General features: G+C 43.3%; 1 protein-coding gene across 2 annotated transcripts in view; it reads left to right on the forward strand.

Annotated features, from left to right (window-relative positions):
• Nucleotides 1-11,520, forward strand: part of LOC110528505 (carbohydrate sulfotransferase 11) — a 35,655-nt gene extending 24,135 nt beyond the window's left edge. For both annotated transcript variants that reach the window (XM_021610610.3, XM_090241873.1), the window contains exons 2-3: nt 600-682; nt 9,872-11,520. In XM_021610610.3, coding sequence (XP_021466285.1) covers nt 600-682; nt 9,872-10,717 — 929 coding nt within the window. In that variant the 3' untranslated portion in view covers nt 10,718-11,520. The remainder of the gene's footprint in view (nt 1-599; nt 683-9,871) is intronic.
• Nucleotides 11,521-11,818: the final 298 nt, after the last annotated feature.

Genomic DNA, 11,818 nt, shown 5'->3' on the forward strand with positions numbered 1-11,818 from the left:
GATACAGAGCTTAGCCATGGTATATTGGCCATATACCACAAACCCCTGAGGTGCCTTATTGCTTTTATAAACTGGTTACCAACGTAATTATAGCAGTAAAATGAAATGTTTTGTCATACCCTAGGTATACGGTCTGATATACCACGGCTGTCAGCCAATCACCATTCAGGGCTCGAACCACCCAGTTTATAATATGTAATAAATGACCCATTGGCGAGTTTGTCCTCTGGTTTCCCTGAGATTCTCAATGGTACTTGTCTTGTGACTTCTTTGTTATTAGGATGTATGAAAGTGTCAGGTTGTTGTTGCATTCATACCTTTACATGTAACATGGTTAATGATTATCCCACTTAGAAAGTTGTAATTTAGCTCGCTTATCAAGCATTTGGGTCAACATAAAATTGACATGACATTTGCATTTAGATGGGATAATCAGTATTAACCTGCCATACCTCATGGGTTGCCACAATGGCATCCCATGGACTGTATATACCAAATCAGAATGCAGGAGAGATACAGACTCCGATAGTCTTGAGTGTGTACTGTAGGTAATTTGTCTGTGTTGACCTTGAAGTGTGTACCCGTCTGCGTTTTCTCAGCCTCAGCACAGGGTAGTGGGAGGAGCAGCGGCCAGGGGAAGTCATGGAGGAGTCCACTCCAGATGCTCTATGACAGTGACCAGGTAAGTCCTGCCCACTACCAGGTAGGATTCACGTTGATGACCACTGAACTTCTTTTTGGTCATGTTTTATGAGTTAGAATAGGTAATTTGTGAAAATAAAATCATTGGTAAGCTATTCAGTACTTACTGCTTACTTGCTGAAAGTCTCTCATCAGTGTTTCCCCTATATAAATTTAGCTGCCGCAGCGTGGTAGGTGTCCATTTTAATGTAATATAACTGAACACGAAATACAAAATAAGCACGTGAAACAACGACAATTGAAACCGTCCTGAAAGGTGACAAAACAGGAAACAACTACCCACACACACCAGGTGGGAGCAGGCTTCCTAAGTATGGTTCTCAATCAGAGACAACGAAAGACAGCTGTCTCTGATTGGGAACCATACCAGGCCAAACACAGAAAACATAGAAATCACAACATAGAATGCCCACCCCAACCAAACCAAAATAGAGACATAAAAAGGAACTAAGGTCAGGGTGTGACATGGTGTTAACAACTGAAATAACAGTTCTCTTGTCAGCTTTCCTCAACCAATATTACATTTTTCAAGCAACTGCAGAATGATGATTAACATCTTTTGGCATCTATGGGAATTTTGTCAGTGTAAGCCCCTAATAAAATACATTTCCAATCCATGTTTAGAATAATTCTGTTTCTGAAGTTACTGGTCTGTAAAAGCAGATTTAGATCATCATTATTAATCCCCCATTGCTACTACAGATGTTCCTCATGCTCCAAGGGTTTGGGTGTCTCACAATCTGTACTCATTCCAAGCCTTTCAAACTGTCTCCTGTAGTTACTAGTGACTGTCAGTGATTGATACAGGTGCAACCCTTGACCTTTCTTATGTTTTTGTTTACCGTCTAGTTAGGGTTGGAAAATTCCAGGAACTTTTCCAAAATGCCCAGGTTTTCCAGAAATACTGGTTGGATAATTCCTGGAATCAACTACAGTACTTTGAAGTTCCTCATCAAACAAAAGCCCTGACTTGACGATTCCAGACTGCAGTCAGACATTGGTTAGCAAAATCAAATTATTTCTCTTATAAAAAATTATAACCCTGTCTTTGTAATTTTGCCAGGATTTGTCTCTATCTCCCGCCTCTCCTTCCCACCGTTGTATCTAGTTGGCTGGGTGTCCTTTGGGTGGTGGACCATTGTTGATACACACGGGAAACTGTTGAGCGTGACCCCAGCAGCGTTGCAGTTCTTGACACACTCAAACCGGTGCACCTGGCACCTACTACCATACTCCATTCAAAAGCACTTAAATATTTTGTCTTGCCCATTCACCTTCTGAGTAGCACACATACACCATCCATGTCTCAATAATCTCAAGGCTTAAAAATCCTTTAAAATCCTTTTAAATCCTTTATCTACACTGATTGAAGTGGATTTAACAAGTGACGTCAATAAGGGACCATAGCTTTTACCTGGATTCGCCTGGTCAGTCTGTCATGGAAAGAGCTGATGTTCTTAATGTTTTGTACACTACGTGTATGTAGCCGATAGAGTTGAATAGACTACTTAAGTGTCCCATGTCATTCAACTTCAAAACAAATGTGTACAGTCAGTGTGTCACTACGACGGATTGAAATTTCTGAGGCCAAAGGATAAGCCCTGGCCCACAAACTCTCTACAATTATACAGTATGACATTACATAGGGACTGTTCCAGAACTAAGACTTGGAGAGAGCGCGAGAGAAATTAGCTTGAATAGGGTACAGAAAAAATAGTTCTATAGGAGTGAGCTGTTGCCAATTATATCTCAGGGAGGGGAGTCCGAGGCCCATGCCAAAGGACTGAAGAACTCCTAAAGACATAATTTACTTTAAATCGCTGGCGGTTTTATTTTTGATATTTTGCACTTTGCTTATCCAAAGTGGAACCCCGTGGTGTTGCGATACTCTGAGGAAAAGTGTTTGAATTTATGAAGACAGAAAGCAAAACTGGAAGATCATTATAACCAATTGTATTAATTTTACTTCTCTGTATAAGCCTACAAGAATATTATGTTGGATCACTAAAGGGTGTAATTCAAATCAAATCAAATTGTATTTGTCACATACACATGGTTAGCAGATGTTAATGCGAGTGTAGCGAAATGCTTGTGCTTCTAGTTCCGACAATGCAGTAATAACCAACGAGTAATCTAACCTAACAATTCCACAACTACTACCTTATACACACAAGTGTAAGGGGATAAAGAATATGTACATAAAGATATATGAATGAGTGATGGTACAGAACGGCATAGGCAAGATGCAGTGGATGGTATCGAGTACAGTATATACATATGAGATGAGTAATGTAGGGTATGCAAACAAAGTGGCATAGTTTAAAGTGGCTAGTGATACGTGTATTACATAAAGATGCAGTAGATGATATAGAGTACAGTATATACATATAAGATGAGTAATGTAGGGTATGTAAACATTATATTATATTAAGTGGCATTGTTTAAAGTGCTAGTGATACATTTTTACATCAATTTCCATTATTAAAGTGGCTGGAGTTGAGTCAGTATGTTGGCAGCAGCCACTCAATGTTAGTGAGAGCTGTTTAACAGTCTGATGGCCTTGAGATAGAAGCTGATTTTCAGTCTCTCGGTCCCTGCTTTGATGCACCTGTACTGACCTCGCCTTCTGGATGATAGCGGGGTGAACAGGCAGTGGCTCGGGTGGTTATTGTCCTTGATGATCTTTATGGCCTTCCTGTGACATTGGGTGGTGTAGGTGTCCTAGAGGGCAGGTAGTTTGCCCCCAGTGATGCGTTGTGCAGACCTCACTACCCTCTGGAGAGCCTTACGGTTGTGGGCGGAGCAGTTGCCGTACCAGGCGGTGATACAGCCCGACAGGATGTTCTCGATTGTGCATCTGTAGAAGTTTGGGAGTGCTTTTGGTGACAAGCTGAATTTCCTCAGCCTCCTGAGGTTGAAGAGGCGCTGCTGCACCTTCTTCACAACGCTGTCTGTGTGGGTGGACCATTTCAGTTTGTCCATGATGTGTACGCCGAGGAACTTAAAACTTACTACCATCTCCACTAATGTCCCGTTGATGTGGATAGGGGGGTGCTCCCTCTGCTGTTTCCTGAAGTCCACAATCATCTCCTTTATTTTGTTGACGTTGAGTGTGAGGTTATTTTCCTGACACCACACTCCGAGGGCCCTCACCTCCTCCCTGTAGGCCGTCTCGTCGTTGTTGGTAATCAAGCCTACCACTGTAGTGTCGTCCACAAACTTGATGATTGAGTTGGAAGTCCAGTACCCAGTTGCACAGGGCGGGGTCGAGACCCAGTGTCTCGAGCTTGATGACGAGTTTGGAGGGTACTATGGTGTTAAATGCTGAGCTGTAGTCGATGAACAGCATTCTCACATAGGTATTCCTCTTGCCCAGATGGGTTAGGGCAGTGTGCAGTGTGGTTGAGATTGCAGACTCTCCTTCACTGCAGCCGACGTGAGTAAAACATTTAAACGTGTTAACCCTCGCAGGGCTGCAGGCCCAGACGGTCCTCAGAGCATGTGCAGACCACATCCTGATCCGCGACGGGACTGGTTTTCTTTTTGTAATCCGTGATTGACTGTAGACCCTGCCACATACATCTTGTGTCTGAGCCGTTGAATTGCGACTCTACTTTGTCTATATACTGACGCTTAGCTTGTTTGATTGCCTTGCGGAGGGAATAGCTACACTGTTTGTATTCGGTCATGTTTCCGGTCACCTTGCCCTGGTTAAAAGCAGTGGTTCGCACTTTCAGTTTCGAGCGAATGCTGCCATCAGTCCACAGTTTCTGGTTTGGGAATGTTTTAATTGTTGCTGTGGGTATAACATCAACAACATCAACAATTACTTCTTACAATAAGTTTAACCTAAGCAAATGTTTTACAATGCATGTGGAGTTGACTTTGCATGCGCCAGTTACCCAGTTACCCCTAGGTTTACAAGGAGCACGTAGTATCTACTTGAGGTAAATCGTAGCCGACAGGGACGACTCCAGATAAGAATATGTGCCATCAAAATACATTTTGCTCCACAAATTAAGATCAAGATTTTTATGGAAGATCGTCTTTACACTATCAGGGATAATGAATGACATTGGCAAGTTACCTTGTGCCTCACTGATGAGAAAGATAAAGTAATAGTTTACTTGAGGTTTTACTTTAACTTCTGCCGTGACAAAATTGTTTGATAGAAAGATGTAACTACCCAGCTACACAGTGAGTGAAGCCTCCGTTAGCATCGGTGCTGCCTGCTCCGGTGTGTCCTTGAAATTTCAGTGTCAACAGTGTCTTCTCAAACCAGGACAGAGGACGACACTGAGAGCCTCCGCATTTGGCTGAGTAAATGGAAGGCGTAAATACAGGAGAGAGTGAATACAGGTTTTGTACAGGAAGGAAGCCACGTTGAACTGGCTGAACTGAAGTGTTAGTGCAGCGGTGTGTGGATGGGAGAGATTGAATGTGATTAGGACATCCAGCTGCAGTGTTTGTGTGTGTGTTACAAGAGGGAGAGAGATGGGTCAATAAAACTCAACCATGAAGTTTGACAAACAATAAGATCATTTAGAGAAGCTGTTATTTAGTGTCATTCAGGACGAACATACTCTTCTCTTGGTTGCAGACTCCGTAATGCACACATTTTCATCTTATTTTCTACCTCTCCTCATATTCTCTAAATTTCTTCGAAGACGTCAGCATGACGTCAAAACGACAGTCACCTGTTCGTATCCTGTACAATGGATTAAAGTGAGCTAAATTAAATACATCTCTGCTTTTTTTGAGTGCTCCAACTCCTTTCTACCTCGAATTTGTCCTTTTGGAAATGTTTCTTGATAAGCCCTTCTCATGATTTTTGTCATTGTTGTTGAGCACCCCTCCTTTCCTTTGTATGCTGAAGCATGAAGGCCCACCTGAACTCTCAATTTTCTGGAGATAAACTACATTGGACAGATTATGCCCGGTTTGGTTAATCTCCCAGACATTTATACTACTGCATAAGCATGTAGTTAATTCCTTTTCAGAATACATTTTTTCCGTGGGGGTAAAGTCAAGGTGTTGATTTAATTATATGAAGTGACATTGGAATGCGAGGAGTGTTTCAGCCCCTGTAAGTAACTTCGTAATGTCAATAAACAGAGGAGGTCCAAGCCTGACTTTTGAAGAGTGTTTTTTTTCTTCTTCTCATAGTCATAGACAAAGGCCCCCGTCCAGAAACAACCCCCAGCCTCTACAAGGCACAGGTAGATCAGAAAGGATTGGATGGGTATAACCAATATGTTCCTCCTAGCTAGCCTGTCTGAGGGAAAGGTGGAGCTACAACCATTTTGTTTCTCCCAGCTAGCCTATCTGAGGGTTAGGTTTAGAATAAGGGTTACGTTTAGGGTTAGGATAAGGGTTAAGGTTAGGGTTTGTAGATAGTTAGCTTAAATGTTACTAATAGTCTGTAGATAGTATGTAGAGCATCTATAGATGGACTATCCAATTAAAGTTTTACCCTACAACCATATTACAGGTTTTTAGAAATGTTTGCCAATTTATACAAAATAAAAAACAGATACCCTATTTATGTAAGTATTCAGACCCTTTGCTATGAGGCTAGAAATTGACCTCAGGTGCATCCTGTTTCCATTGATCATCCTTGAGATGTGATTTGGAAAGACACACACCTGTCTGCATACAGTTGAAGTCGAAAGTTTACATACACTTAGGTTAGAGTCATTAAAACTTGTTTTTCAACCACTCCACAAATTTCTTGTTAACAAACTATAGTTTTGGCAAGTCGGTTAGGACATCTACTTTGTACATGACACAAGTAAATATTCCAACAATTGTTTGCAGACAGATTATTTCACTTATTATTCACTGTATCACAATTCCAGTGGGTCAGAAGTTAACATACACTAAATTGACTGTGCCTGTAAACATTATGTCATGGCTTTAGAAGCTTCTGATAGGCTAATTGACATCATTTGAGTCAATTGGAGGTGTACCTGTGGATGTATTTCAAGGCCTAACTTCAAACTCATGGGAAAATCAAAAGAAATCAGCCAAGACCTCAGAAAGAAAATTGTAGACCTCCACAAGTCTGGTTCATCCATGGGAGCAATTTCCAAATGCCTGAAGGTACCACGTTCATCTGTACAAACAATAGTGCGCAAGTATAAACACCATGGGACCACGCAGCCGTCATACCGCTCAGGAAGGAGACGCGTTCTGTCTCCTAGAGATGACAACAACAGCAAAGGACCTTGTGAAAATGCTGGAGGAAACGGGTACAAAATTATCTATATCCACAGTAAAATGAGTCCTATATAGACATATAACCTGAAAGGCCGCTCAGCAAGGAAGAAGCCACTGCTCCAAAACCGCCATAAAAAAGCCAGAGTGCAGTTTGCAACTGCACATGGGGACAAATATCGTGCTTTTTGAAATGTCCTCTGGTCTGATGAAACAAAAATAGAACTGTTTGTCCATAATGACCATCGTCATGTTTTGAGGAAAAAAGTGGGAGGCTTGCAAGCCGAAGAACACCATCCCAACCGTGAAGCATGGCGTGGCAGAATCATGTTGTGGGGGTGCTTTGCTGCAGGAGGGACTGGTGCACTTCACAAAATAGATGGCATCATGAAGTAGGAAAATTATGTGTATATATTGAAGCAATATCTCAAGACATCAGACATCAGTCGCAAATGGGTCTTCCAAATAGACAATGACCCCAAGCATACTTCCAAGGCTGTGGCAAAATGGCTTAAGGACAACAAAGTCAAGGTATTGGAGCGGCCATCATAAAGCCCCGAATTCAATCCTCTAGAAAATTTGTGGGCAAAACTGAAAATGTGTGTGTGAGCAAGGAGGACTTCAAACCTGACTCAGTAAAACCAGCTCTGTCAGGAATGGGCCAACATTGCTTGTGGAAGGCTAACTGTAACATTTGACCCAAGTTAAACCATTTAAAGGCAATGCTACCAAATACTAGTTGAGTGTATGTAAACTTCTGACCCACTGGGAATGTGATGAAAGAAATAAAAGCTGAAATAAATCATTCTCTCTTCTATTATTCTGACATTTCACATTGTTAAAATAAAGTGGTGATCCTAACTGACCTAAGACAGGGGATTTTTATGAGGAATAAATGTCAGGAATTGTGAAAAACTGAGTTTTAATGTATTTAGCTAAGGTGTATGTAAACTTCTGACTTCAACTGTAAGGTCCCACAGTTGACAGTGCATGTCAGAGTAAAAACCAAACCATGAGGTCAAAGGAATTGTCCGTAGAGCTCCGAGACAGGATTGTGTCGAGGCACAGATATGGGGAAGAGTACCAACACATTTCTGCAGCATTGAAGGTCCCCAAGAACACAGTGGCTTCCATCATTCTTAAATGGGTTAAGTTTGGAACTACCAAGACTCTTCCTAGATCTGGCTGCCCGGCCAAACTGAGCAATCGGGGAGAAGGGCCTTGGGCAGGGAGGTGACCAGGAACCCGATGGTCACTCTGACAGAGTTCCTCTGTGGAGATGGTTGTCCTTCTGGAAGGTTCTCCCATCTCTGCATCATTCCAACAACCAGGCCTTTATGGTAGAGTGGCCAGACGGAAACCACTCAGTAAAAAGGCAGATGACAGTCCACTTGGATTTTGCCAATAGGCACCTAAAGACTCAGACCATGAGAAACAAGATTATCTGGACTGATGAAACCAAGATTAAACTATTTTGCCTGAATGGCAAGCCTCACGCCTGGTGGAAACCTGGCACCATCCCTGCGGTGAAAGAGGGTGGTGGCAGCATCTTGCTGCGGGGATGTTTTCCAGCGGCAGGGACTGGTAGAGGAGTCAAGATTGAGGGAAAGATGAACGGAGCAAAGTACAGAGAGATCCTTGATGAAAACCTGCTCCAGAGTGCTCAGGACCTCAGACTAGGGTGAAGGTTTACCTTCCAACAAGACAATGACCCTAAGCACACAGCCAAGATAACGCAGGAGTGGCTTCGGGACAAGTCTCTGAATGTCCTTGAGTGCACCAGCCAGAGTCCGGAATTGAACCCGATCGAACATCTCTGGAGTGACCTGAAAATAGCAGCAACGCTCCCCTTCCAACCTGACAGAGCTTGAGAGGATCTGCAGAGAAGAATTGGAGAAACTCTCCAAATACAGGTGTGCCAAGCTTATAGCGCCATACCCAAGAAGACTCAAGGCTGTAATCGCTGCTAAAGGTGCTTCAACAAAGTACTGAGTAAAGGGTCTGAGTACTTATGCAAATGTGATATCAGTTTAAAAAAATTATGCATTAACCACATTTTCTAAAAACCTTATTTTTCTTTGTCATTATGGGGTATTGTGTGTAGATTGACGAGGAAAACAACTATTTAATTCATTTTCGAATAAGGCTGTAACGTAACAAAATGTGGAAAAGTCAAGGGGTCTGAATACTTTCCGAATGCACTGTACATGAAGGGGTTGGGGTTAGTTCTGGAGCCAACACTCTTTTAGTTCTGGAGCCAACACCATTTAGTTACTGAGCCAAACTCATTTAGTTCTAGAGCCAACACCATTTAGTTACTGAGCCAAACTCCATTAGTTCCTGAGCCAAACTTCTTTAGTTCTGGAGCCAACACTATTTAGTTCCTGAGCCAAACTCATTTAGTTCTAGAGCCAACACCATTTTGTTACTGAGCCAAACTCCATTAGTTCCTGAGCCAAACTTCTTTAGTTCTGGAGCCAACACTCTTTTAGTTCTGGAGCCAACACCATTTAGTTACTGAGCCAAACTCCATTAGTTCCCGAGCCAAACTTCTTTAGTTCTGGAGCCAACACGATTTAGTTCCTGAGCCAAACTCATTTAGTTCTGGAGCCAAAACACTTTAGTTCTGGAGACAAAACATTTTAGTTCTGGAGACAAAACCCTTTATAGATTGTTCAGCGCTTGTGCTCAGCCTCCTGACATGACATATTTTTGGTGTTCTCCAGATCAGTTTCCTGTCTCCTATCTAATGAGGTACAATGTTGAAAGTTGTTCATGTGTTAACATGTTAAAATATGTCAATGTGTTCAGTGACATGGATCTAAAAATGTATCCCCGAGCAATAACCACTTGCCATCTCATTTCCTACTCTCCTCAAGCTCAATTAACTGTTAAACCACACTGAGCCATCTACCATTTGTGTCAGTGTCTGGAATCCTCTCCTCTTTTACAGCTGGAGCAGTCGACGGTGCAGGTGACCCACCAGGGTCGGCGGGAGCTGCTGGAGGACGCCTGCCGCTCATACACGCACAAGCGTCGCGTGCTCATCCCCGAGGACCTCAAGCACGTCATTGTGGATGACCAGCACGGCCTGCTCTACTGCTACGTGCCCAAGGTGGCCTGCACCAACTGGAAGCGTGTCCTAATGGTCCTGACAGGCTCCGCTGGCCCCCACCGCGACCCCCTCGCCATCCCCGCCAACGAGGCCCACGTGCCTGGCAACCTGCGCACCCTCTCTGAGTATTCCACCTCTCAGATCAACCAGCGGCTGCGCTCCTACCTGAAGTTTGTGTTTGTGCGTGAGCCCTTTGAGCGGCTCGTTTCAGCTTACCGCAACAAGTTCACACGCAGCTACAACACGGCCTTCCACAAGCGCTACGGCACCAAGATCATCCGCCGGCACCGGCCCAACCCCCAGGCCGAAGCACTGGAGCGGGGAGACGACGTCTCCTTCGAGGAGTTTGTGTACTACCTGGTGGACCCGGCCACACAGCGCGAGGAGCCCTTCAACGAGCACTGGGAGCGTGTGCACTCGCTGTGCCACCCCTGCCTCATCCACTACGACGTGGTGGGCAAGTACGAGACGCTGGAGCAGGACTCCCGCTACGTGCTGCAGCTGGCTGGGGTGGAGGGCCAGGTGACTTTCCCTGCCTCGGCCAAGAACACCAGGACTACGGGAGACATGGCCGCTCAGTTCTTCAACAACATCAGACCCTTCTATCAGAAGAAGCTGTATAACCTCTACCACATGGACTTCCTGCTGTTCAACTACTCCACGCCAGAGTACCTGAAATTTTGATGACGTTACGCTTCTTAGGAGGAGCCTTAGTTTGAACCATCTACGTAGTAGTTGGAACGTAGTAGTTGGAAGCGTGACATTGTGCCCGGCCCCACTAGCTTATTACTTGTGATGTATAGCTGATGTCAGCTATTCTGGCGGCTTTTAACAGCTGTTGCTTATAACAACATTATGTATAACCTCTGACAGAGGGTTCAAAAGAAGTGGTACAGACACTTTTAACATGGGTCCTGGGACTCTTCAAAGCACAGGTATGTTTTACGGAGAGGACTAACCTGGTGAAATCTAAGGAACTAAAGATATCTTTCATATCAAAAGTGAGAGTGGCTTTAAGATGAGACAACGGGGAATGGACACTTAAGATGAAGATGTTGTACTGTTAGCAATGAGCCAATGGAGATTAAATGATTGCCTCTGTATGTGTAAAATGCACCTCAAGTGCACATTAACTCAAAATGACCAAACTTTGGTTACAATTATAATTTTTTCTTTCAAAGTTTATTTTGTCACCACCATTCTACAGTAAGACTAAAAGGAACGCAAGCTATCTGAAGTAATAGGGGTGCTGAAAGTATCTCTATCAGTGCCGTTGAGTGGGCCTTATGACTTAAAGGTGTATGACATCCTCTGGAAATGTGACATCAGTGTTTTCCTTGTACTGTAGAGAGTTGACTCTCATTGGACGGTTTATTTATTGTGATATTTGTGTCCCAGTGTCAACAAACTGCAGATAGAGCACACATTTAGACATTAGGAATAACTACCATAACATCAGACAGTCAAATAAACACATCTAAGCAGTTTGTGTGTGTCTGTGTCTGGAATGCTGGCGTAGCAGTCAACACAAAGGGTAAGAATCCATCTGTGCAATATGTTGAATTTACTGTGTATGTTTGAAATATTAAGGTCAAATCATGCAGTTTTATAGGTCCTGTGAACAAAGGTATGAGAAGAGAGCCCTTTCACTGCATTCAGAACAGAGTTGTGTCCAATTATATAGGCAATAGTTTTATCAGTCTTGATGTCAATACTCTTCACATTATGCTAGTACCAACAGTGACCCTTCTGGAGGCTTGGACACCTGTCTGATAAAGTCTACCT

The sequence above is a fragment of the Oncorhynchus mykiss genome, chromosome 7 (assembly GCF_057628025.1).
Source record: "Oncorhynchus mykiss isolate SJ-2025 chromosome 7, ASM5762802v1, whole genome shotgun sequence".
NCBI lineage: Eukaryota > Metazoa > Chordata > Actinopteri > Salmoniformes > Salmonidae > Oncorhynchus > Oncorhynchus mykiss.